The following is a 27,985-nucleotide window of genomic DNA, read 5'->3' as shown; positions in this document are numbered from 1 at the left end:
CACATTGGATGGTTCTGATACTTTTGCAATAGAAATGCCAAGAAATTGTATTTTATGTCACTACTGGAATCATCTAATTTTTAATAGTTTTATAACCTTATAAGTAATAGAAGATGTGAAATTATAGCTTATATAACTTATAATTGTCCTTACACTACAAGATGGTCAGTAAATAAATTTCCTATTTAAGATTGGCTGAGTACTTTGTCACATGGCACTTGCTTTGGGAATATAGCTTGGGTTGAAATCCTTTTTGTGATGGGGGAATATTATTTAGATAATGTTTCATACAGGACTGTCAGGTCTTTTTTCAGACAGATACAAACATGACATACTCCGTTTTATTTGTATGCAGATGTAGAGTTGACAGCCATAGCAGATTATGAAAAAGAACTAACTCATTGTAGTAAAATCTTTTCTGGAAAGTCTATTTACAGCTCTAAGTAACATTAGATATATAGAATCAAAAGGTTCGTTGTAGGAGGCTCTCAGTATTATACACAGTTTGTCAAACTGTGCCTTAAACTCATGCACTGTTTCCACACTTATCATACTCATAAGCAATGCATTCCACTCATCATCAATTTCTGTGTGATTGGAAGCTAATGATAATTAGTTTTGAGTGTTAACTCAGATAAACTTAATGCTTTCCTTTTGTTTACTTCTGAATGTCACCAAATTCCATTGTGTGCAATTAGAAATGACTGAGATACTAATTAAAATTATATATGATTATTCTAGTCTGTAGACATTAAAAACAAATTATGCAGACATAAAATTAAACAAATAAAAATAAATAAAAATAGAAAAAGTGCAAACAGATTAAGGGTATTAAAAACTGGAATATTCAAATTAAAGCACTAAAAGAAGTTATGGTAAAAGATACACAAATATACAGTAAAGCCCCTTTTTTACACTTTTCAGGGGGACTGATGGAAAAAAGTGTAAATAGCAGGAAATGTAAAAAAAACATTTAAATAAGGCTAAAAGATGACTTTCTGCTAGTATGTGAGTCTACATACCAGATTACAAAATTTAATAACTGAAAATAAATGAATTTACAATTACATTTATCTGTTTAAAATAATCTTGGTTGATTGCTTTTCGTTTTTTTTTTTACATCGCGCTAGATTGCTTTGCACTGAGTTCAATGCTTGACCTGTTTTTTTTTACTATCATGTTCAAAGTGGACACGATAGAGACATGGAGAAAAAAGACAGAAAATGTATTTTGGTAGAAGAAAAGATGGCAATTCTGCGATGTGTAGATTGGCATTCCGGAACACGTGTACATTTAGCAAAAGATCTTGGACTCTGTCTATTTTCTCCATGTTACTAACATGGATAATCCACCACCGCAACTTGAAAGCAATTTTCACACGCTAAATTACGTAGCAGAAATTCTGCAATATCAATTCGTACTGTGATTGAAAAATCACGGTATCGCTCATCACCACATTACTGCGGCAAGCGTGCAGGTTGTGGAACGCCATCTGGGAACAGAAATGTGCAGATTTCCGCAGCAATTGATTCAAAAATCAGTATTGCCACCCAAGAAAAAAACACAAATCACGGGAAACAACGTCCACATCAAGTTGTTAATGGTGGGAAAACAATACATCGTAAGAATAGGCCTTAAGACAGGACCAATGGAAAATGATGTAAATGGCAGGAAAACGTAAATTGCAGGAACGTAAAAATGGGGTTTTACTGTGTGTGTGTGTATATATATATATACACTCTCTAGAGATGTTGAACATGAAATGTATCAATTCTTATTATTCTGACGGAATACGACTTCTGGCAAGCTGACAACAATAGGCACAGATATGTTCTATAGTTCTTTAAGGAATTCATTTACATAAAGAATAAAAACTTTAGTCTAGAGTAGGCATATAATATTTCTAGGAATAATAAAGAATGTTTCTCCTAGAAAATGAAAGTAGTGCTTGTTACAAGTGGATGCAATATGATTTGTAGTAGAATATAGCTGCAGTATGTCATGAAGAATTTTCCTGAGAACAGTGAATGTTTCTCATACTCTGAAACTTAGTTATTACACTGAAACAACACTTCGTTGTATCAATATAGCAACAGTGCAATAGTTCTGATTTATTCCATAACATTTGATATCTCATTTGCGAAGCATCCTGTGGTTCAGCTGAAGAGAGCACGTGATGACAAAGCTGATGCTTTACTCAATATCTCAAATGTGTTCTTCAATACGTTGTTCAAGTGCTTTTTCCATAGTAAGATGACTGGCAATTGCATTGCTGATAAACACCTGGATATTGAAGTGGGCTATGTCGAGGTTTTGTGGATTAGAGTAATGATCTCATCTTGATAAATGGGGTAAACACTACTTTGATTTTATATTCCTTAAGTATTTTTGCTAGTTTTATGAACATAGAGCTAATATATGGAAGCAATGGCAGCTCGTAGGAATTGATAGCAGTGGGGCTGCAATGCTACCAGCCCAAACTGCACGTAAATCACGTGTTATCCCCACTGGTGCGGTCTGCATTAAATGCAGCCAGTACTGATCCTAGCCCTAGCCCGCACAGCACATTGACTATTGCAAAATACAACACTATTTCTACAAAATGAATTATATAAAATACTATCGAGCAGTACTGTATTACAAGAAAATAATGGTTTTTAGATCTGTTTTAATGACAACACCATTAATTGGTGTTGTTTGTGCTTGTGTAGTAACAACATATCTTGGGCTGCAATATGCTACCAGTCCAAACTGCATGAAAATCACGAGTTATCCCCACTAGGTAGCGGTTTGGTATGGTCTGCATTGAATGCAGCTCAAGCATTGAGTATACTTGCCAGTACTGATACTAGCCATAGCCTGCACAGCACATTGACTATTGCAAAATACAACTAACTATTGCTACAAAATGAATTATATAAAATACTATTGTGCGGTATTGTATTACAAACAAGAGAATAACTGTTCTTATATAAAAATTTAAGAATGGTGATAATAAAACACAGACTTTCATTTTATACTGGAGGAGTTGCAGCCCTTATAGACGAGCAGCCACTGTATGGAACCATGATGAATCCTATTTTTTCTTCTTCATTAGAAATTTCTATCGTCTCGTTGCAGTTGAGTACTCTGAGATGATGTAGTTGTTATAACCATTTTGAAGGAAAGCAACAGCCTATTGGTGTGATGTGTGATAATGTTGTACCATCATAATGTATGTTACGCTTTCAACCAATACTGAAGACAATTTGGTCAGATGAGTTCTAGGTTTACTAGCCAGTTATTGTTCATTCAGAATAAAGATGGATACCTACTAACAGGGATCACGAAAAAGTGAGTATTTGGTTACTGGGTTCAGAAGTCCTAGTCATTTTCCTTACCCCCCCCCTCCCCTCCCTATTCCATATAGGCTATATGGAAGGCCTAATTAGTTGGCTTTGACCATTAAGAAGGCACTGTATAAAATAATTGAGTAAATATTTGAAAGTAACTGAAAATTTTTCTTTAACCACTGTTATTATACAGATTTATACTCCTTAATCTTATTCTCTGAAATGTTGTAACTTAAATGGTAAACTTCAGATTTCTAATATCTGCGATATATTATAAACTGGAGACACCAGTAACAAGAACACAAATCTGAGCCATTCTCAACTATCATTTTCTCCTCTTCCTGTAACAGCACTACAGAATTATAATACCATTAATAATTTTCAAAAATAACTTCCTTTCATATTCTTGGGAAAATAGTAATGATCTACATATATTCTACATAAAACACACTGAATGGCTAAACAAAAATTAGTAATAATGCAGTAATGTTTGCTCTCAGGAAGTATGAGTGTTCAGCGGTAATGCTAAACAGGGCAGTGTTAAGTGGGGTGTTACTGTATTATTGTCTCTACAATTTTCCACCACATTAGTCTTAATTCTTGTCAAGTCTCTTTATGAGGGTGGCCTGAAAAGTTCTCGGCCTCAACCATAGATGGGCAACACTATTGGCAAGAGATTTTTTTTCTAAAATGGTACATCTGTCATAAGCATCCATGTGAAATTGCAAGTCATTCTATCAAATAGTTTGTTTTATACAGCTGTCTGAAGCAAAAGTGTTGTTTGTATTCCCTGAAATGGATAAAATTGAGTATCGCACGATTATAAAATTCTTTGTAAAAGAAGGTTTAACACCAAAAGAAATTCATTCGAAGTTTATAAAAGTTTATGGGCACTCTTCTCCTTCATTTTCAACAATTAAAAAATGGGCTGCCGAATTTAAATGGGCCGTACCAGCCTTGAAGATGATCCATGTGAAGGATGTACAAAAAGTGTGACACTGCCAGAAATCAGTGATCAGGTGCACAATATGGTACTGGATGACCGGCGAGTCAAAGTGCGTGAAATTGCTGAGACTATAGCATTTCAAAAGAACGTGTAGGATATATTTTATGCATGAAGAATTGCATATGAAAAAGCTTTGTGCAAGATGGGTGCTGCGCTTGCTCACAGCAGATCAAAAACGCACTCACATTATCTCTGAACAGTACTTGGAACATTTTAACAAGAATAAAACTGAATTTGTGCATCGTTTTATTACTATGGATGAGACTTGGATTCACCATTACACACCAGAATCCAAACAGCAGTCAAAATAGTGGACAGAAGTCAGTTGTTCAGCACCAAAGAAGACAATGTCAATTCCAAAGGTCATGGCATTGGTGTTTTGGGATGCTAAAGGCATTTTGTTTATTTATTATCTTGAAAAGGATAAAACAATAACCGGGGAATATTATTCCAATCCTTTAACCAGACTAGAGAAAAAAAAAAATTCGTGAAAAAAGATTCTGTTTGCAGAAGAAAAAAATCATCTTTCATCAGGACACTGCACCTGCCCACAAAGGTGTTTTGGCAATGGTAAATTAAGGGATTTGCACTATGAATTGTTGGAACATCCACCCTATTCCTCAGATTTGGCTCCCTCTGACTTCTATCTCTTCCTAAAAATAAAACTCTTCCTCGCTTGTCAGCATTTTTCTTCAAATCAAGAGGTGATTGTAGCTGTAGAGGGGTATTTTGCAGATCTTACTGAGAACCACTACAGGGACAGGTTAATGGCGCTAGAACATCGCTGGAATAAATGTATTAGTCTTAAGGGAGATTATATTGAAAAATAAAAATAATTTTGAAATTATAAATTTGTTTTTTCATTGTTAGGCCGAGCACTTTTCAGACCACCCTCGTATATTTTATATTTTCTTATATTGTAGTCCTTTAAGATATGTATAACTGGATTAATCACCTAGATTGTGGTCTTTCTCTGGATCTTTCTTGGGATCAAAACACCTATTTTGGTAACCTTTTCTTCTGTTTTATTCAAGTGACCAGACTCACCTTAGATTAGCTCTGTTTAAAGCCTCTTGAATGCTAACAGCATCAATGCCATCTATTCACTCTCATTTTTCTCAAACTCTGTGATCTACAGTGTTTGAAATGTTTTAGTTCTATCTCATCTCTCAGATCCATAAGTTAAAATTGGTTTATTGCTAGTTTACATGTATACTATTAATTTAGAGTTTCAACTAATTTCTCTTATGTTCTTTATAAACTGATTCATTTGACTTCACACAATAACAACTTTGTTATTTTGTTTGTTTCCATGTTCACTAAAAACTCTGCCTAGGTAGCTGAAATATTGTACTTATTCTATAGGTTGTGCATTCAGGATGCAGTTTATATTTTTCATATGTCTACTTATTTTCCTAGTTTTTGTCAAAAAAGACTTTGATTAATAAAACATGAATTAATATAAATAATATTAGTGCCATTTTGTAAAACATTCTGAATAATAGTTAATGTTTTTTAAATTTATTCTGAAACAGCTTTAAATAGACAGCTTATTCTTTCCTTTATGTAGATAACTTGTTGCTTAGGATGTAGAAAACCCCTTCCACGTTGTGCCTTGTGTCTGACTCATATGGGTACTCCAGCTGGAATGTCATGGAGGAGGACAGGTGAAAACAAAATGGGTAATATATATAAGGCAGACGCATATTTCCTAAATTTCAGTTTCCAATAAAATTATTATTGCTATTTTGACACATGAACCAAAACATTATGACTAACCAGACTTATAAGGAGTCATATATAAGAAGAACGATTATTTGCATACGTATCTGTGTATGTGTATATACAGGGTGTTCGGGATAAATTTGACATATTTATAATTAATTATATTTTTCCGTAAGTTACATGTATTAACACACACTTCTCTTCATTTAAAAGTTTGGACCCTTCTTCATTCATATACAAGATGTCAGAAAGGATGGATAGCTGGAACCCACCTGAATCATGGAAGAGAATAACTTGTATCATGATGATTCGTGCCCGCCATCAAAATAAGGATATTACGACTGCTGCCCAATGCTCCCTGAATACAGTAAAAACAATCAGGCATGAACTAGAGACTTGCAATGGTGACTACGAGGATGTAGCAAGAAGAAAGATCCCTAGCAGACGATCTGATTGCGTTCGTACAGCAGAATTCCTCGCAAATCTGCAGGAACAGGTGTTGAAGAACCCTGGCATTGGAATTCGGGCTTTGTTCGTGGAGTTGCTAACTGTAGTCAAGCGCTGGATAACAAGGGTAGCCAATGGTAGGCCGTATGTATGGCAGCAGGATTCGGCCCCTTGCCACACCTCTGGGAAAAGTCAAAAATGGTTGTCTGAAAATTTCTACGACTTCACCAGTCCAAATGTTTGGCCTCCAAACTCCCCAGACCTTAACCCCATGGATTATTTTGTATGGGGCGCAGTTGAAAAAGACACCAATCGCACTTCCAGTAATACAAAAGCCCAGTTAATGGATAAAATTAAAACAGTTTTTGCGGCCCTTCACAGGGAGACTGTAGCATCAGCTTGTTCGAGGTTCCGAAGCAGAATTGAAGCTGTGATCGATGCTAATGGTGGTTATTTTGAGTAAATCTTGTTGATAGTATTGTAATTAACTCTGCCTGTAATGTTTTTTTGTCAATTCATTAAATTTAATAGATACAAAGAAGATTTTCTTTTTCCTTACGAAACTGTCAAATTTATCCCGAACACCCTGTATATACATATATATACACACATGCACACTAGGGGGGGGGCCTCCCCCCAAGTTCCAGACTGGTAGGCCGGTTCTCCTTGAATTCTGGTGACTCGAATTTTGAAAACTCGAAAGGGGGAGGGTCCCCCCACACACACACACACTCCCCCGAGTTCTGGACTGGTAGGCCTGTTGAATTCTGATGACTCGAATTTTGAAGACTTGACACTCAGAGTAGCCTTGAGTTTCAAATAACTTAACAAAAAATGTGACACAAAAACGTTACAAAAAAAGCTTATAATTTTATATTATAGAGTATATATATATATAAATAAACTTTCTCTGTGCAATCATGATAGTTACATATTGCAGCCTGAAGGTGGGTTTAAATTTACTACTAACATTAAGATATATCTTGAATATCTGTATGTGTATATATACAGTGCTTGGAAAGAAGTCTGTGGACACCATAGTATGAGAAACAAATAACCATGGCACCCACCCTAATAAGATGTAGGATCTCCTTTTGCTGCGATTACTGCAGTAATTCGATGGGGCATACTTTCCACAAGCATATGATAGCGATCGATGGGAATTTTGAACCATTCTTCCTGTAGGCATGTAATGAGGTTGTGGAGCAGATGTCCCTTGAGCTCACTCAACACTCTAGTTCATCCCATAGATGTTCAGTAGGGTTGAGATCAGATCTCCGTGGAGGCTAGTCAAGTGTGGTGACATTCATGCCCACAAACCACACAGTTACAGCAAAAGCCTTATGACATGGTGCATGTCTTACTGAAAGAGACAGTGGTCAGTTCTGTAAAAATGTCACAAAGTAGGAAGTATTGCGTTGTCCAGAATGTTCAGATACTTCTCAGAGGTCAATGTTCATGGCACTACAAACAGAGATCTGAGGCCAAACTATCAACTGCCACCTCCAGATTTCATAGTTCGGGTTACGCACTCTGGTAAGAGACATTCACCAGGCATCTGCTATATCCACACTTGTCCATCTACTCGGTAGAGGGTGTAGCATGATTTGTTGTATACCACCACCTTGATAACACAGTTTTCCAAGCTTCCATGTCCCACCGTACATACTCTTTGCCGAACCAACATGCACTGAAGATGACACTGCATGTTGGTTCGGGTAATGTGGAGCTTGCATATTGTAGTCGTACCTTGGAAACCTATGTTATAAGCCTCAATTCTGGATGATTTTGTGCAAATTTGTGTTCCAGTCAATGGCAGGAATGACACATTCAATATGTTGGCCAACAAATGGTAGTTTTTACATATTATCTTCGTAGCATCATGCAGCCAAGCTCAGTGAGTGTAGTGGGTCATCCACTGCAGGTAGCACTTGCAGTTGACTTCCTGGACTTCCATCTCAGTTTGTATCACTGATTGTTAACCTAGGATGGCCTAATTTGTCAACAATTTGCCAAACAGATGGGCCTGGAACATAGCATCCTATCACAATTCCTCTTTCAAACTCCATCAGTTCCCTTCTTGCAACTATTTCACCTGGACGCAGTTGCACTGATTTTGGACACCATATTCATTTAATTTATACCAGTTACAAACATGTGATTCATTACATGCTTGTTGCACCTTGCTCATTGGGTGTGTCCATTGATTTCTTTCTGAGTAGTATGTGTTTGTACATACACGTGAACATGGGAACATCTGTATCTATATATATATATATATATATATATATATATATATATATATATATATATATATATATATATATATATATATAATAATAATAATAATAAAGGCACTTTTTATGTAATCAGCTAAGAGATACTTGTGCCATGAGAGATTTCTTTAATTCATATGAAAAACACAAGTAATAATATATTACAAATTAGACAATCAGAACATATGGAATACATCTATTTCCTCCAGGCTGAGAAATTTGACCTTGCAAAACAGTTTCTGCTAGCCACAGGATCCTGTGTTCTTCACACAGATTCTTCCAAATTCAAGAGAAGACTCTTCAAAGAGGGTTATGAAGTTTTATGGAATCAATCCAATCTTAATTGGAATGATGGTCTAAAATTTCAAAATTCAGGGAAACAGTGACTCTGAACTATCCAATAAATATACCTTCGAATTGCAATATGTACCTGTCATGATTACACAAAAATCATATTATTATTATTATATACAGATATTACCATGTTTATGTGCACAAATATTTTAATTTAATGTTAGTAGTAAAATTAGACAGTAATTTTATTGTTAAAACTGTTCCTTGCCAGAACCTTGAAAGTAGCTATGCTCTCATTTGCCTTTCAGCTGTTACAATGTTAATGACTTACAATGTTAATGACTTAAGTCGTACATTCCTGTGCTCCTAATAGTATCCACATAACTGGCTGGAGAACAGCAGAATAGATACACTTTGTGACCTTGGTTCATTTCTTTCTTGCTTCATGTAACTTCAGTAGCTAGTTGTATGTTTCGCTCTGATGTTGTGATGAAAGACACATCATGAAATATTAGTGAGCTATATTAAATTCTTTATTACATTACACAACATGTATAGTCAGTTAATTATGTTTACAGTTGCATGAGTATTAACAATCGAAAGCTTAATGTAGTTGTATAAATTTGTACCTGTTCAGTGGTATAGTAATTAATGCCTTGAGTGAAAGAGAAATCCTAATTTTTTGATGCCAAGGAGGCCACAGTTGTGATATGTTCATGTAAAGAGAGAGATTTCATGGGTTTTGTCAAGAGTAAAACTGGAAGAAAAACAGGTATTTATTGTGAGAGATAAGGCAAACCTGTGTTTCATTAGCATTGAAATTGATAAGGTTATCCAAACCCCAGTGAAGAACAGTTTGGAGATTGGAATTTAAGGTGGTACAGGTTTATGTTCTAGAGGTGGTGGCAATTTGTGTAGTGTAGTGTTGTGAACTGTCTATAAGCAAAACCTGTGTGTTGGGTTGGCAGTCAGCTGGAGTATAGATCAGAGTCCTGTAGAACCTCAGCATTAGTTCCATATCTAGAAAATCAGAAACTATCCACCATCATGCATCTAGTCAGAAAGCTTATACAACCCACTTGTATAAGTAAGTCACCCATTAGACCCAATTATAGGTACTTATTTAATAGACCCTTGAGCCAGAGTTGGTCAAAAACTTTAGAAATATAAACCACCTGAGACTTGCCAAATTTCCCCTGATGGGTGCAAAATAAAGAAACCCATATTGATTGCCATGGAATCCATACTCGACGATGTTTATTAGTTGAGTGCAGTCGTGAGTGCTAGTTGCTTTGATTCTCTAAATATTTAAAATTTAGAGACATGGCAATATTTAGAGCAGCTGATACTTGTTAATTTTTTTAAAAAAAAAATTAATAAGTATCAGCTACTCTAAATATTTGTTTTCGTGAATGAATGCATCTCTGTGTGTGTAAAAGTAATGATAATTTGTTTGTTTTATAAATTTATACCAATGGATATATTGCTACTTGAAGTAGTTCTTTTAGCTTTACTAAAATATCAGAAACATCTATTTTGAATAGATTTGATCTTCCAAACAGAAAGCAAGAGAAAAGATTAATAAATCAGGTGTTTGATAGCAGAAAAAAATAAACAGAAAGAGAAAGATCTTCCTATTCTTAATTTTCTGTAAATTAATCTGGTATCTTTCAAGACACTGATATTCTCAGATCTTCCTCTGTCTTTTTTCTTATCATCAAACACTTCCTTTACTAATCTTTCTTCTCCCATTCTGTTTACTGCTCTTCATATAAGATCTGTTCATACATTTCCTGAATGCCAATAACATCATTTCTTTATTTTTTATATCTATAAATATATCTGTGTGTGTGTGTGATTCTGCCATTGATACCTCATAACATTATCATCAAATTATAATTATTACTAACTTCCGATTGGCAATTTTCCTCGAAGTTAATCTGCTACCTGTCAACATTATCAGATCTTATATTTCTATCTTCTTCTGGGTCTTTTACTTGCCAACCAGGCAAAGAACACTTATTTTGCTAATATTTCCTCTTGCATTGTGTTTAAGTGAGCATATAATCTGAGATTAGCTCTGCTAACACATTCCTGAATGCTAAAAACAGCAAGTTCTTTCCTAATATCTTCCTTTTTAATGTAATACTGACATTGATACCATCTGTTCAATCCCCTAATCTTTCTCAGAACTCTCATATCTGTGGTCTCCAGTCTTTGATCAAGGGCTTTATTTCTAACCTAGCTCTCAGATTCATAAGTTACAATTGTTTTGAACACTACCTTGTATACAGCTAATTTAGTGTTTTGACTAATTGCTCTCTTATTCCATATAAATTTATTCACTTGACTTCCTACCATACCAGCTTTGCTAATTTTGTTATCTATTTCCATCTTCACTAAAAATTGTGCTTAAGTAGCTGAAATGTTTTACTTTTTCCATAGGTTCAGGATGCAATTGATGTTTTCAATGTTTCTACCTATTTTTATTACTGATTTTCATATCAGATTTATTACATGTATTTCTTGATATAATGTCTAGTTTACACCTTATAACTGTTGCATTTTGAAAAGCTTTCCTCTTGGCACCTTGTCACGTGCCTTTTCCAGATGTATGAAACATCATACAAAACCTTGTTATATTCTCGCAATTTCTGAACAGTTTGCCTTAAAGTGAAAATCTGATTCTGACAACCTCATGAATCAAACTTGTTCTTTACCAAGCTTTCCTTTCACAATTTTTCTTAGCCGTTTCTCAAGTATTGCATAAATCCCACCAGGACACTCAATAGGGAAACACATTTGTAATTCTCACATTCAGTTTTATTTAACATTTTAAAGATGGTTATTATGAAAGCTCTAGTCCAATCATCTGGAATTCCACCATCTCATCATTCTTGAATTACACAGTGCAGCCACTGTAAAAATTTTATGCATCTGTATATTTAGCATTTCCAGCTGCCCTTCTATATTTTAGGGTTTTCTTTTCTTTTTCAAGGAAGGATATGTATTCTTGACTGCATTCCTATTGAGCATTTTCTACCACCGTGTTGACACTGATTACTTCATTTAGCAGTCTTACAAAGTAGTTACTTCAGACATCTAGAATATCTTTATCATCTCTGATTCCTTTGATAGTACTCTTTCCTCCATTTCTATGCTTTTCAATAACCTCAGAATATTTTGCCGCCTTCCTGATATTTATTTTCTATGTTCTTACCAAAGTTCCATGACTTTTGTTTAGTTAGTTTTACACATTGCTTTGCTTTCTTACATTTTTCTCTATATTCCTAAGAGCACAAGCTGACTTACTTGCCAGGAACTTTTGATATGCTTTCTTCTTTTCCTTTACTGTCTCTTTAACTTCTTGAGCCCACTATCAAGTTCTGATATTTCTATCTTTTTCAAACCTCACCTCACCAAATGCTTCTCTGGCTAAATCAATGTTTTCTTTGGGGCCTGCAACTGAATCTTCAAGTTTGGTTCTTGTTTTCAAAATCTTACTCTTTTCTTGAATAATATGTGTGTATTTTAACCTGCAGTTCACATCTGAAAGCTGCTTAACTTTGAATCATTTCAGAGCTCTCTTATATACTCTTCTTTTCAGTGTGAAATTCAATTTTATCCTGCTCAAAGCTAAATAGTCATCCTATTTCAAATCCTCTATGTACTGAACCAGTAGGAAAACATCACTATCAACAATAACATGATCAATGAGGCCTTTCTTATTTCTTGCATCTTCTCTCCATGTGAATTTGTGCACATTTTTATGTTGGAACATGGTGTCAATAATAAATAATCCATGTTCTGAATGGAAATCCAGCAGGTACTACCATTATTACTAGCTTTGCTGTTTTGTCTAAATTTTCTCAAATCATTTCTATGTGTCTAGTAATCATTTCCTACTCTAGATTTCCAACAAGAATGAACTTTTCCTTTTTTGTTGTTTCTGATACATTAATGCTTAAAAAATATTCCTGAATTTCTTCCTTAATAGAACCTTCTGTGGGACAATACACACACACACACACACACACACACACACACACACACACACACACACACACACACACACACACACACACACACACACAATTCTTACTGTTCAGTTCCCTATTCTGATATTTGCTCACTCTACTCAATATTGCCTACCATTCAAGAAGATTATCCACATATTTAGTGTTGAATACCTGGCCCACTTATTGGAGGCCTGAAGTAGCTTGGAACAGTTCCATGTTTGGTTTCCAAACTGTGTAAAAATAAATTAAAAAAAATATACACACACACACACACACACACATCAGGTCATCCCAAAAATGATGCCATTTTTAACATTGTTTTGAAAGGATATAAAAGATAAATCACTTGCTAATTCAATTAAATATATATTCTCCATTTGAATCAATAACATTGTTCAAGCTTCATAATGGCTGTCACTGCATCTGGCAATATGGCTGGCCAAGTGACGGGAGATGGACTGGAAAAACAACCGAGTGGAGACCAATGGATGGAGCAAGACAAAGAGGAAGACTGAGAAGTAGGTGGAGGGATGAACTGGGACAAATTGCAGGAGTGAGATGGATGGGAGAAGCAGAAAACAGAGTGGTCTGGAAAATCATGGGGGAGACCTTTGTCCAGCAGTGGACAGAACCAAAAGGTTGAAGAAGAAGGTAGTTGGTAATTGTGATAAACTCTTTTTTTTATTACCACTATAAGGCTGATCATTTTCATAATATGTAAATCTTGTTTAAAAGTGAATGTCATGTAATTAACAATGATCATTACACTCGTTTAACCACACTGAGTCTCTCTCTGTGTATGTGCATGTGTTGATTAATTGGACCACATTGGGAATAACATCATTTAGCCCAGTTATGTTTCCCCGAGTTTAGTCAAGTTTCTCATTTATTGCATAGCAGAATTACTGTCTTATAGATCAACTTAAACAATTCAAGTTAATATTTGCCATAAAAATAATTTGCTTTATGCATGCAGTTCTTAGCAGTTAATAACATTGTAGGAATTGACTGAACATAGCCTGTCGATTTTTCTTTCTTTTGAACAACTGCAATTAAACAAAATCAGAGCAGATATAATATTGCCTTCCTCATGAAATAGATTTTCTAGCTCCTGGATTATCCTCATCACTTTCTTTTCTTCTAATGTCCTCTGATGTTTTGAAGCAAAACATCAGAGGCTTCCAGTCTAACTGGAAACACTAAGAAAAAAAATAGTTTCACTAACTGCCATAATCAGAGCTCCAGATATACAACTTACATCTACTAGCCAGAAAAAAAGCTTACTTGTCCAAGGTAACAGTCTACTCTATATAAATATTGTTATAGGTGATGTGAAAAAAAAGTTTACGTTGACAAAACAAAGGAACACATTCTTGAATTCTCAATATATAATTTTAAGGTGGGTTTAAAATGCATGCATAACAGAGATCACAACTCAGTTTATGTGTTTTTTCATTTATTGTTCATAGTGAAGTGTGAATTTATATAAATGACCAATGGGCAATACTTTAATGGGGAAGACAATAATTTTTTTTTTTTAAATAACAGTATTAAAAAGAAACTGCATTATGTAAAATTTTCACATCCTGAACATATCTAAACATAATTATGTTCCTAATTATATGAAGAGCCAAAGGCTTCAATTCGGCGACATGAACTTATTTAAGTTAAGGGTATTACATCCCATATTGTTTCATAGCTGAATAAGAAACTCAGAGTTTCATGCTGAATATAGAAACTATATAAAGTTCGGCGAGTCCAAGCGTAAGCAAATACCTGTATAGTGCAACACTGAGGCAACTCATAGTAAGGGTGGAGCAAGCTCCGTTCCCTATTCTTGGTATTTACCCATAATGTGAAACCCAGCTCCTATAAGCTGTATTACTGTTCTACATTATGAGAGAAGGTCACTGCCCAGACCGGTTTCAACCTTGATTGAGGTCTCATCAGTGAGTAGAATAGGAGTTCGTGTCTTTCATCATCGGCCTATGGAGTATAAAGATGTGCTAAGGGTCAGCAGGTAGTGAGAGGGGAAGAAATAAAGGTAGACTGAGATAGTGGTAGGTAATAAAGAGGCCTCAATCGATCTGTTTAACTAGATAACCTACTAGAGGTTGTGGCCAAACAGATCTGCCGACATCATCTCCTGACGTCTGTTCTTACAGCTTTCATCTGTCAAACATCATAAAAGATGTTTGACAGATGAAAACAGAACCTTACACAAACAACAAAAAAAAACAGACCAGAAAGTGAGACAAATAAATTCTGGAGTAAATCAGAAGGAGAACTGGTATAATTTTTCATTTGTTCTTGGGACAGTCTTTACCTAGATGCTCCAGAGAACCACTTATAACACTGTTTCTTAACTCCAGGGTAGTTAACTACTACCCTGGCAGAGCCTAGAAAGACAAAATTGGGGATTTCGGCCTTCATTTCCATACAGAAAGTTACCTTGCCAGTCTTCCAGTCAGGGAAGTCTGTATCGTTGGCGATTTTTACGTCGCGTACCACTCCCCATTTCGAAAACACTTTGTTGACTATTTCGGTCCCCCCCCCCTCAAGATATTCTACAGGGAACCTCTCTATGCTTATTGTCTTGAGAACACTCCCTACTACAAAGGGAAAAAAATTTTTCCCTTGACATTCTAGTCCTTTGGTTAACTTGTTCCTGGTTTCCACATTCTTTACTACTACTGGGAATCTGCCTGCCTCGTAAGGGGTAAAGCCAACTATATTTTCTACCCCTACTGCTTTGCTAAGAGCTTTCGCCAACGTCCTCTTCAGTATATCGGCGTCCACTTCGATGCCAAGGGTCCTGACTTGCAGTGAAAACGAAGTCATGACTTAGAGAAAAAACTAAGTCACAGAAAGGAATGACCTTCAGAACCAGGGCCAAGCATTCCCTGTTTGCCAAAATCTCCTACTAGACTAGCTAGAGGTGGAAGACTGCAAAACAGGCACAAGGCAAAATTAGACAAAAGTAGAAAAAATAGATTGCAAACGATCTTACCACTGGGATCAGGGACTGGATTCTGGAACATGGAGCGCTCTCTCAGGGTCGCTGGAAATGGGAACTTCTGAAAATCAGTGAGTAGGTGGGTAGACCTAGATAATACCAAGTTTGTAGTGAACAGAACTTACATACCCTACTATAAGAATTGCCAAGAAGGTGTCCTAATAAATTACTAATTATATGAAGAGCCAAAGCCTTCAATTCGGCGATATGAACTTATTTAAGTTAAGGGATATTACATCCCATATTGTTTCATGCCGATTATAGAAACTATATAAAGTTCGGTGAGCCCAAGCGTAAGCAAATACCTGGATAGTGCAACACTTAACCCATTTGGTAGTGCCTCAGTGTTGCACTACCAAATGGGTTAGGTGTTGCACTATCCAGGTATTTGCTTACACTTGGACTCACCGAACTTTATATAGTTTCTATATTTGGCATGAAACTCTGAGTTTCTTATTCGGCTATGAAACAATATGGGATGTAATATCCCTTAACTTAAATAAGTTTGTGTCACTGAATTGAAGCTTTTGCCTCTTCATATAATTAGTAATTTATTAGGACACCTTCTTAGCAATTCTTATAGTAGGGTATGTAAGTTCTGTTTCCTAGAAACTTGGTATTATCTAGGTCTACCTACTCACTGATGAGACCTCAATAAAGGTTGAAACCGGTCTGGTTAGTGACCTTCTCTCATAATGTAGAACAGTAATACAGCTTCTAGGAGCTGGGTTTCACATTATGGGTAAATACCAAGAATAGTGAACGGAGCTTGCTCCACCCTTAATATGAGTTGCCTCAGTGTTGCACTATCCAGGTAGTTGCTTACGCTTGGACTCGCCGAACTTTATATAGTTTCTATATTCGGCTATGAAACAATATGGGATGTAATATCCCTTAACTTAAATAATCATGTTCATTTATGAATGCAGATCACAGGAAATTTTCTGGTGTCATAAAACTGCATAGCATATGAAAATGTATTGTATTTTTATTTTTTGTTAATTGTGGCTGCTATTTTTGCTTTGAGAAATCTATTGTTTAAATTGATTCATCTTAAAATTTTTAAAGAAGGGTTATTTAGTCATTTATTTTTCTGTGGCTTTTTTATGCTCATGTGTTCAATTCTCTAACCAGTTTGCATTACATTCTTGCCATCAGTCAGAAATGAACTGTATTGTATGAAAGCTGTACAGTTTTCATAAATTGAGGAACAAAAAGAAAAATCTAACTCAAAAGCTGTATGATGAATTTTTGTTATTCAGTAAAAAGCATTCTGATATGAGAAAGAATCTGAAAGAAATGCACACAAAAATCGTAAATGAATATAATTAAATTCAGTAACAAATGTATACATGGAAACAAAGATAAAAATTAGATTACCAAAGTGCCTCAGTAATAAATGTGGTCACCCTCCTGACAGCAATGTTTCATACTGTTTATGTGCCCTTAATTTTTTTTTTTTTAATGGGGGGGGGGGGGGGGGGATGAAAGAAGTAATGGATTTTTTTCATAACATAGACAGGGGTATTTGATCCTTATCTTAAAAAACAGCCAACAGGTTATGTTTTGAATGTGCAAAAATTCTTTTTAATGCCAAGCCTCCTCGTCCTAATCTTTCTTACTCTGAGTTTAAAGCATTGAAATCACTGAAGAATAACAATAATTTTATTATCACGAAAGCTGATAAGGGGAAGGCTGTAGTGATTCAAGATAGGAAGGAATATGAGAGAAAAATGTCTCTTTTACTTCCCGACTTATTTCAACTTATATGCCTCTTACATCGGATCCTACCTGGAGTTAATTGAAGAGACTTAATTCTCGTATAGATAATGTAACTACATGGAATGAAGATCAAAAGAAAAAACTTAAAATCTTCTTCAGTCATCCACCTAGATTGTATGGTCTTCCAAAAGTTCATAAACCAGGCATTCCGTTAAGACCAGTCGTAGATTGTATAGGTTGCCCCACTTACAAAATCTCAAAATTTTTATCAAATTTACTCTCCTCTTCAACTAGAAGAACAGATACTTATATAAAAAATACTTTGGATTTCAAAAATAAAATTTCAGATCTTCATTTGGACGTTTCTGATATCATGATCAGTTTAGATGTTGTTTCTTTATTTACAAATGTGCCTCTTTCTGAAAGCATTGAATTACTACAACAGGAATTTCCTTCAGACATTGTAAACGTATCTGATTTTGTAATACATTCTGGTTATTTTTCCTTTAAAAATAAGTTGTATCAACAAATTGAAGGAATAGCAATGGGCAATCCTCTTTCTCCTGCTATCTCCAATTTCTTTATGGAGCATTTTGAACAACATATCTTTGACAACATTTCTCCCAGACCTACTCATTGGTTCAGATATGTTGATGACATTTTTGCTGTATGGAATGGCTCTTTGGATGAACTTCAACAATTTCTCACTAAGTTAAACGCACTTCATCTTAGGATCAAGTTTACCCTAGAAGTAGAATCAAATAAGCAGTTAGCCTTTTTAGATCTTCTAATTCTTCGCCAACCAGATGGTAACCTACATTTCTCAGTTTATAGAAAGAAGACTCATACAGGCCATTATATGCATGCGGAATCTCATCACCATCCCAGTCAAAAGGCAGGAACCATTAAAACACTGGTTCATCGGGCACACTCCTTTCTTCAGATGATCTTTTACAGAAAGAACTACAATATATAACTTCTTCCTTACTATCTAATGGTTATAAGAATTGCTTCATTAAAAGAACTTTGAGTAGTTTTAATGTCTTCCTCTTCAAACACAGAAGAAATAACGTGCATTCCTATCCCTTATGTACAAGGCATCAGTGAACGTATAGCAAAAGTTTTAAAACCACTGAATATTTTTGTTGCCTTTCGACCGTTTAGAAAAATCTCCACCTTTCTCACTTCTCCTAAGGACAAGCTTCCACATCTTAATCATCCAGGTGTCTACCAGATTCCGTGCTCTTGTGGATCTTATTTCGGACAAACAGGAAGATCTGCCTCTATTCGGCTAGAAGAACACCAATCTTATATTGAATACTTTACTTGCAGAACATGCCATCTTCACTAGACATAGAGTTCATTGGAGAAAGACAAAGAGGTCTTCACAAAAGTCAGTTCCTCATGCCTTTATAAAGAAACATGTGAAACTCTACTTCATTTTCCTAACTTAAACAGATCCGACGCCTTACGTCTATACCCTTTATGGGAGATAGTACTTTACAAATCAGCTAATCTTTCCTAACTTTTTATTGTATTGATTTTTTTTTTTTTTTTTTGGAAATTTATTGACCTTTTTAGTTGTCTTACACCAGCTACTTAGGTGGTGCTTTTTGGAATTTTCAGTTATTGTTTAATTTGAGCTTCATATGTACTGAAGATGCCTGTGACACACAGGCGAAAATTATACTATTGAATAATCTTTGTACGTGAGTTTTTTCCGTTATTTTGCATCGATATATACATAGTATCTTCTTATGAAAATATTGTTCCACGAGCTTTGCTTAATGAGGATGAGCACTATTTATTGTAGGATAAATGTCTCCCTTATTGCAACTGCATACAGATGAAAATGGGGCTCCAAGACCTCATCTCTATAAGTGCACCATTCATGGTTCTGGTTGAAAGTGCATACAGGTCAGTGTGTCTCCCCAAACCATCACATTACCTCCTTTACAAGTGTCCCTTTCACAAATATTAGAAGGACGTAACGTGTTGAAGATATTGCTGCAAAAAAGAAGGCAGCTCCATTTTTTTTTTTCAAAAATTGAGTTATAGGTCGCACAAAAAAAAAAAAATCACTGGATAGATTGGTGTAAGAATAAGGCAGCTCTCATAAGCTGGTGCAGGGTTATAATGATTACAGCTTGCACCCTACAACTATTGTGACTAATATTTGTGATGTCTTATAAATATTTCATTGTAATTTTTATAAAGCTGTGTTGTTTGATATATTCCCATGCAGTAATAATTCTGGAACAACATTTTATTTATTTTAATTATTTACTTTAGATTAGCATATTTTTATGCAAAAAAAGAGAGCTCCAAATGTGGAAAATTCATCCAGCTCTGAGGAAAAAGAATTTTACCTTAATAATAGTGCTCAAATGTGTATTATATATTATTATTATTATTATTCCTGATACCTCCAAGGAGTCCGAAGACTCATCGCGGGAGGACATCTTCAACTGTCTCTACACCTTACCTCTACTACGAATCAACGCCATCTACCGCCCACCTCCAACACCACCACAACTAGTAATTTTTGTCTGTAAATTGCGTGTGTTCTGAAGGGCCGATTTGTATGTATGCGGGATGAGAAACCCGAGTTTCCGGGAGAAAAAACCCTGCTACCTCCGTATGAGATCGGCTAACTCACCATCGATTGAAATCGACCAGATAAAGATTCCTCCCGCCGCGACGAGAATCGAACTTAGGCCTATTCCAATCGAAGGGCGCAATGTACCGTCGTTCTTCCAATTGCGCTACGGAGGCGCTTAAAAAAAAAAAACCGATCCACTCCCTTACAATACAATACAATACCAAAAAAAAATGCCATCCATTACCCTCCAAGGGTATTAATCACCGCATCTCACGGTGGATTAACTTTTTTCCTCACTAATCCACCCCCTCCTTGTCATATATTAATAAACATTTCAAGTAACAATCCAAAAATATTTTTTACTTAATTTCCAAAAGTGTTAAAATTGGATCTACCTCCTCCCCCCCCCCCCCCCTTCTTGTAGCAAAGTCTTCAGTTTATGGAAACCAGTGTATATATTTATTTTGTGCATTAAATATAAACTGCAAAACCATAGCATTTGGGTTTGAAAAGTTCCATGTTTGGTCTCTAGAGTGGGGTTTCTGCTTTTATGTAAAAAATAAAAATAGAATATATGTGTGTGTATTGACACACAACTTGACAGTGAATGAGATTTTTAAAATTAGAAAAAAGTGTAAATTATGTGAAGAAAATAATATATCTTGATTGCATTTAGAACTAAGCTAAAAATTCACTCACCACTTGTCTCTGATAACTTGCCTGTGGCGAGTGGATTTCTGGAGCCCTGTATACATGTATCACCTTGTGGAATACATCCTAGCCATCATTAGGCAAATACATGTACATGAATGCATAAACATGCACAAGCATGCTCAACAATGCAATGCATAATTAGAAATGGTTTTAAAATCATCAAATTCTTGTATAACTAGATGGTGAGTGTCACTTTTGCTCAATTTTTACAGTTTGTCTACTAGTTTTTGCTCTCACACCTGAAGAAATCTGGTGTAATTAGGATGAAATGTTTTTTAATTAAAGTAACTGTTAATATCTTATTTTGGTTTTCTATCTTACAAACTCTTATTTATCTATTCATTGAACCAGTAACGTTTACATGCATATATATGATGATGAACAGCTTATTTTTCTACCCACTGCAGGGTGAAGGCCTCTCCCATTGTGGGAGGTTTTGCATCTACTACTCCCATGGTGACCCAATCCATATTGGGAGAGTGTATCCATACTTGGGTGAATGAATGTATGAAGGTGGAAGACAATCACAAACATCCATGCCTACGCAGGATTCGAACCTGCAGCCTCTTGGCTGGAGAGTGGATACGCTAACCACTCAGCCAACCAGGATGCATATATATATATTATTTAAAGTAAAGAGCCAATAGGCTTAATTTCGGCGATTTAAAATATTATTTAAATTAAGCGGCATATTAAATCCCACATTGTTTTAAAACCGAATAAAAAACTCAAAGATCAGAATCAAAGAGTTTCATGCCGAATATAGTAACTATAAACCATATCAGCGACTACTAGCCTAAGCTAAAGCACGTAGTTCAAGTACGTAGTACAAACTAGGGCAACTTTGTACTACGTGCTTTAGATTACGCTAGTAGTCGCCGATACGTTTATAGTTACTATATTCGGCATGAAACTCTTTGATTCTGATCTTTGAGTTTCTTATTCGGTTTTAAAACAATGTGGGACTTAATATCTCCTTAATTTAAATAATGCATATATATAATTCATAAAAATAGAAAAATATAAGTTACTTAGATTATCCATGGCATAAATGTACTAGAAGTTTACAAAAACCTTTTGACTGGAAGTCACATAATAAAAAAAATTATGTATTCTTCCTTTCAAGTTATCCTTCATACTTAATTAACTAAAAACTTTTTAAAGAATGATACATGGCATAATCTTGATATGCATATGTATTGAACTTTATTTTTTACCTTTCTTCTTACCTTATCCTTCCATGCTGTTTTGCAGAAATGAAAGAACAGAAATTGACTCCTTTTTCAAGTTGGCTATCTTGGTGTCAGACTTGCAGGCATGGAGGACATGCCATACATCTAACAGAATGGTTTAAGTAAGTAAAATGTGACGGTTAGCTGATGCATATTTTATATTTATTTATTCTTCTTCTTTCAAGATATAGGCTAAAAAGCCTGTTTCGGCATCCTAAGGATTATATTTTCATTATCTTTCTAGGTCTCTTTTTCCCTTTGGTTTATGTTTTGTTACTTCTCTTGGTAGCCTTCCCTCCTCCATTCTTTGTATATATTCTCTCCTATTTGTTTGGTGTTGTCGTTTATTTTATCATTTATTGCTTGTATTTATAATTCCTTCCTGATTTCATTTCAGCTGCTTGAATTCTTGTTTAATACTTTTTTCTCTGTATCCAACTTTCTGACACAGTATTGTTGGTACTACAATGACTTCATAAAATTTTTTGTGTTTCCTTCCTTGTTTTGCCTTTTGTTGTTCATCTTATAATACTGCAGATTGTTTGAAAACAGTAACTTATTGTCTATATCAAATGTTATGTCACATCCTAAATATTGAAAATGTTTTACTTGTTTTAGAGTTTGGTTTTCAATTACTTTTTTGTTCTTATGGAATATTTACCACAGAATGCCATAGTTTGTTTTCTGTAATGAGATTTGTAAATTGTATTCACTAGTTAATTGCTGTAGATTGTCTTCTGATTTTTATATAATTATTTGATCACCTGCAAAAAAGTTGTATGTTTATTCCTGGGTTTGGTACAGACTTCCACTTTCTTCTTGGATCATCTATATATGTATTAAATAAGGTAGGAGAAAGGCTACATCCTTGTTGTAGTCCCTGAGTTTCTGTTTCTTCTGTATGTATTCACTGATATTTATGATTGCAGTTCTATTGTTATATAGGCTCTTAATTTCATTTAATAACTGTTTTGGATAGCCTCAGTCTTTTATTATATTCCATTTTTTTTCCCCTGTTAACTTGGTCAAAGGCTTTTTCATAATCTATGAATGCTAAGTGAGTCTTTAACTTAAATTCTCCATCTTTTTTTTTTCTATGAGTAGCTTTAGTGTGAATACATCATCAATGCAACATCTTCCTCTAATAACAAACTATCAGCAATAGCAGCAAGTCTTTTATGTAAAATTATCAGTATGATTTAAATGCTGTATTTAATAAGCTAATACCTCTGTAATTTTCACAAACTTCTATTTATTTCTTAAAAACTGATATTTTAGCCTTTTTCCATTCTTGAGGTATATTGTAGGTAATTCAACTATTTAACAGATATGCACACTTATGGATATACTTATTGAGATATATCACTATCTGAGGTAATTCCATCTGTTCCTGCTGCTTTTCTATTTTTGTTGTTGATAAAGCTCTTTACAATTCTGTCATCACCAATAAGTCTATTCCTGTATTACTTTTATTTTCTATTTCTTCATTAGGAGATTCCTGAAATTTCTGCTACATCTCTTTCTGATACATAAGCAATGTTTTGGTAGCCATGCAAATCATTTAAATCAGTGCAAATCAAATCTATCCCAAGAATCTTGGTGAGCATTTGCTTAGATTTATCCATTCTTCATTTATGTCACAAGAAACAGGAATTTGAAATGAGTACTGAGACAATCAGTTTGATATAGGTTCCTAATACTATCTTCCTGGAATAAGTAAGTTTTGTAGTTCCTTATTACATTTTTCTTTTCTTTAGATTCTTGTGATTTTTATTATTTCCATTTTGCCTGTATTGCAATTTTTGAGAATACTCCAATAATGATCTGAATATATATATCATTCCTCTGTTGTCTTACTTGTAAAGATAGCTTTTTTTGTTAACAATTATTAATGATTGTAGTCATCTGGCACTCCAAGTATATTTATCAATATCTTTTTTTCTGAAAAATGTGTTTGTGACTTTTAATTCATAAAATGAGAAATCTCTCAATTTGCTTCCATTCTGATTTAAATGTTGTTATCCATATCTACCTATAAGCTGTGGTATACTTCGGTTCCCTGCTCTAGCATTAAAGTCTCATGCAATTATTAAATGATCATTTTTATTTAAGTTATATACAGAAACCCCTTTTTTACACTTTTCAGGGGACTGATGGAAAAAAGTGTAAATAGCAGGAAATGTAAAAAAAACATTAAAAAATAGCTAAAAGATGACTTACTGCTAGTATGTGAGTCTACATACTAGATTACAAAATTTAATAACTGAAAATAAATGAATTTACAATTACCGTATTTGCCAGCATATAGGATGCACTTCCTTTTTTTGTACACATTTTTTATGAAAAAAAAATTTATCACTGAATAGTATAATGAATATTTACAGTATTTCAAATATAAAGTAACAAGTAGGTCTACTTTCCATTTTCTTTAGCATATGCAATCACACGTAGCTTGTATACAATATTGTAGCAATGCCGATGTTTTTCAGCCATAATTTGCCAAGAAATTTAAAGAAAATTTAAAGTTCACAACAACTGCAACAATAATTGGAAAGTTTAAATGAACAGGAACACAGCTGTGATCGTTGATGACAGCGCATGCACTAACTCTACGTAACTGGAATGCTCTCTCACACCACAAAGAAGCAAGAAAAGAAATCGTGTTACTCAGAACAGAGAAAATTTCCAGAAATGAAAATAATAAAAAAACTGAGTATCAGCAAATAAGACGCACCCTGTTTTTCAGACCTATTTTCAAAGAAAAAAGTGCATCTTATACACTGGCAAATATGGCACTTACATTTATCTATTTAAAAAAATCTTTAATTGTTTTTGCTTTTCGTTTTTTTGGCATAGCGCCAGATTGCTTTGCATTGAGTTCAGTGGCTTGACCTGCTTTTTACTATCCTGTTCAAAGTGGACACGGAGAGTCCAAGATCTTTTGCTAAATGCACACGTGTTCCAGCATGCCAATCTACACATCGCAGAATTGCCATGTTTTCTTCTACCGAAATACATTTTGTCTTTTTTCTCCATATAATCCACCACCACAACTTGAAAGCAACTTTCACACGCTATATTACATAGCAGAAATTCTGTAATATCAATTCGTACTGTGATTGAAAAATCACGGTATCGCGCATCACTACTGCAAGAGTGCAAGTCACCGTGATGGTGGAAACAAAACCACAGTCAAAAGCAACGCCATTTGGGAACAGAAATGCGCAGATTTATGCAGAAATCTATTTGAAAATCAATATTGCCACCCAAGAAAAAAATGCAAATAACGGGGAAATAACGTCCATATCAAGTTGTTAATTGTGGAAAACAATATATTGTAAGAATAGGCCTCAAGACGGGACCAACGGAAAATGACGTAAATTGGGAACGTAAAAATGGGGTTTTACTGTATTTGGTTTTATCCTTTATCCAAGTGTGAGCAAACAAAGTTTGTCCCTGAAGTACTTTCAGGACTGGGGCAACTTGTAGTAAAGGTGGTTCTCATCACTTGCCTTCGTATCCCCTAATGCATAGCACATCTCCTTGCAGATATGTATAATGCTATGCATTAAGGGGTCACTACCCAGACCAGTTTCCCTGTATTAAGTGCGGAGTTACCTCTCCAAAACTCGTGAGATCCTCCAGATCACCCAAAGGATCAAAAACTCAGCGTTGTTCCCCCACACCCCAGTAACAGGCTCACCCCACCACCAAGCAGAACTACTCATATTTCATCTGAGGTGCAACAGCCTTGCCTCAGTTAACTTCATGGGCTACAGCAACAGCCAAGCCTCAGAACTTCATTGGCTACAGAATTGCATCACCCAAGCTTCCAACCGGTTTCGACCTTTATTGAGGTCTCATCAGTGGCAGCCAGACCCAGAGGTGGTGATACTAAAGTGGAAGTAATGGAGAAATCATATTTACCTATACAAGTTGCCAAAGAGTGTCACATCCTATTATTAAAATTCTCTGGATTAGAGGTAAGTTTATGGAAGTTTTTTTGCTTTGCTGTGCTACTAATTATATATTTGGTTTTATCCTTTATCCAAGTGTCACCAAACAAAGTTTGCACCTGAAGTACTTTCAGGACTGGGACAACTTGTGGGTAAAGGTGGTATAAGTTCTCATCACTTGCCTTCGTATCCCCTAATGCAAAGCACATCTCCCTGCGGACATGTATAATGCTATGCGTTAAGGGAAGGGTCACTACCCAGATCAGTTTCAACCCAAGCTCACACTCGGATAAAGGGTAAAACTAAAATTAGTAGCATAGCCAAGTGAAAAAACTTCCATGAACTTATCTCTAATCCAGGTATAAGTTCTCATCACTTGCCTTAGTATCCCCTAATGCAAATCACATCTCCTTGTGGACATATATAATGCTATGCATTAAGGGAAGGGTCACTACCTAGACTGGTTTTAACCTTTACTGATGAGACCTCAATAAAGGTTAAAACCAGTCTAGGTAGTGACCCTTCCCTTAATGCATAGCATTATATATGTCCACAAGGAGATGTGATTTGCATTAGGGGATACTAAGGCAAGTGATGAGAACTTATACCACCTTTACCACGAGTTGCCCCAGTCCTGAAAGTACTTCACATGCAAACTTTGTTTGCTAACACTTGGATAAAGGATAAAACGAGATATATAATTAGTAGCATAGCCAAGTGAAAAAATTTCCATAAATTTTATTTAAGTGTTTCATCAGCTTTTCTAAGTCACTGTAAAATTCACTTACTTCTATTTTTCCTTCTTCTGGAACATGCCTATTACTGTTAGGTAGCGTCTTTCAAATTTCAGTCTTACAGTTGCAATTCTTTCATAAAGATGTAGCTCTTAATTCTGGTCTCTGTATTGATCTATCATTATAGCTATATCATAGGTTGCTCTTTTATTCTGTTGTACCCAAACTATATATCATTATATAATCTACCATTTTGATAGTTTCAGTTAATACTGCTACATTTATCTTTTAACTGCTTGTTGAGTTCTGTTTGGAACTCAGTGGGAACCAGACCCAGAGGTGGTGATACTAAGGTGGAAGTAATGGAGAGCTACCCTGTAAAAATCTCACCAGGAATACTTTGTGTACAATGCCTACAAAGTCACCTACGGTTGGAAACGACTGAAAGGGAAAATCAGATCAGAGTTCTGTTTCTTTCCTAGCTAATCCCCTAACATTCCATGTGGCTACATGTATATCTGTTATTCCAAATCATTTGCCCTTTTTCTTGCTGTTGTTTCAAAAGTAAATCCCAACTACAAAAAGTGGATGGGATTCACTCATAAAATTGTCATTTAGTACATCAGTAAGTGGTGGGGTTAGATAATTTGGGAAACTTGTTCTGAAGACCAAATATGGAACTTTTTCAATGGTTCTGCATGAGTGAAGAGATTCATCTACTACTTGAAGATGCTTATGAAGAAAAATCCATGCCGATGTTGAGATTTGAACCCACACGTCAGAGGACAGATATGACATCCTCTTGCCCAACCAGGTTGCACTTATAAACAGTGAAACAGTTTATGCTTCTCTAATAGTAGCATGTTCAACAAAAAGCAATATGTGTAGATTCCTTTATGAAATCGCAAGA

The 27,985-nt window shown here is 35.1% G+C and overlaps 1 protein-coding gene across 3 annotated transcripts in view; it reads left to right on the top strand.

The window, feature by feature from the left end:
- Positions 1 to 27,985, top strand: part of mio (GATOR complex protein mio) — a 349,531-nt gene that overhangs the window by 301,533 nt on the left and 20,013 nt on the right. For all 3 annotated transcript variants that reach the window (XM_090394033.1, XM_090394032.1, XM_090394034.1), the window contains exons 25-26: positions 5,909 to 6,020; positions 22,408 to 22,507. In XM_090394033.1, coding sequence (XP_090250159.1) covers positions 5,909 to 6,020; positions 22,408 to 22,507 — 212 coding nt within the window. The remainder of the gene's footprint in view (positions 1 to 5,908; positions 6,021 to 22,407; positions 22,508 to 27,985) is intronic.

This window comes from Typopeltis vanoorti, chromosome 6 (genome assembly GCF_054136105.1).
Source record: "Typopeltis vanoorti isolate ZY-2024b chromosome 6, IOZ_Tvanoo_1.0, whole genome shotgun sequence".
In the NCBI taxonomy this organism is placed as follows: domain Eukaryota; kingdom Metazoa; phylum Arthropoda; class Arachnida; order Uropygi; family Thelyphonidae; genus Typopeltis; species Typopeltis vanoorti.
Note: the sequence above shows the minus strand (reverse complement) of the source record. Positions and strands in the feature narration are given on the sequence as shown.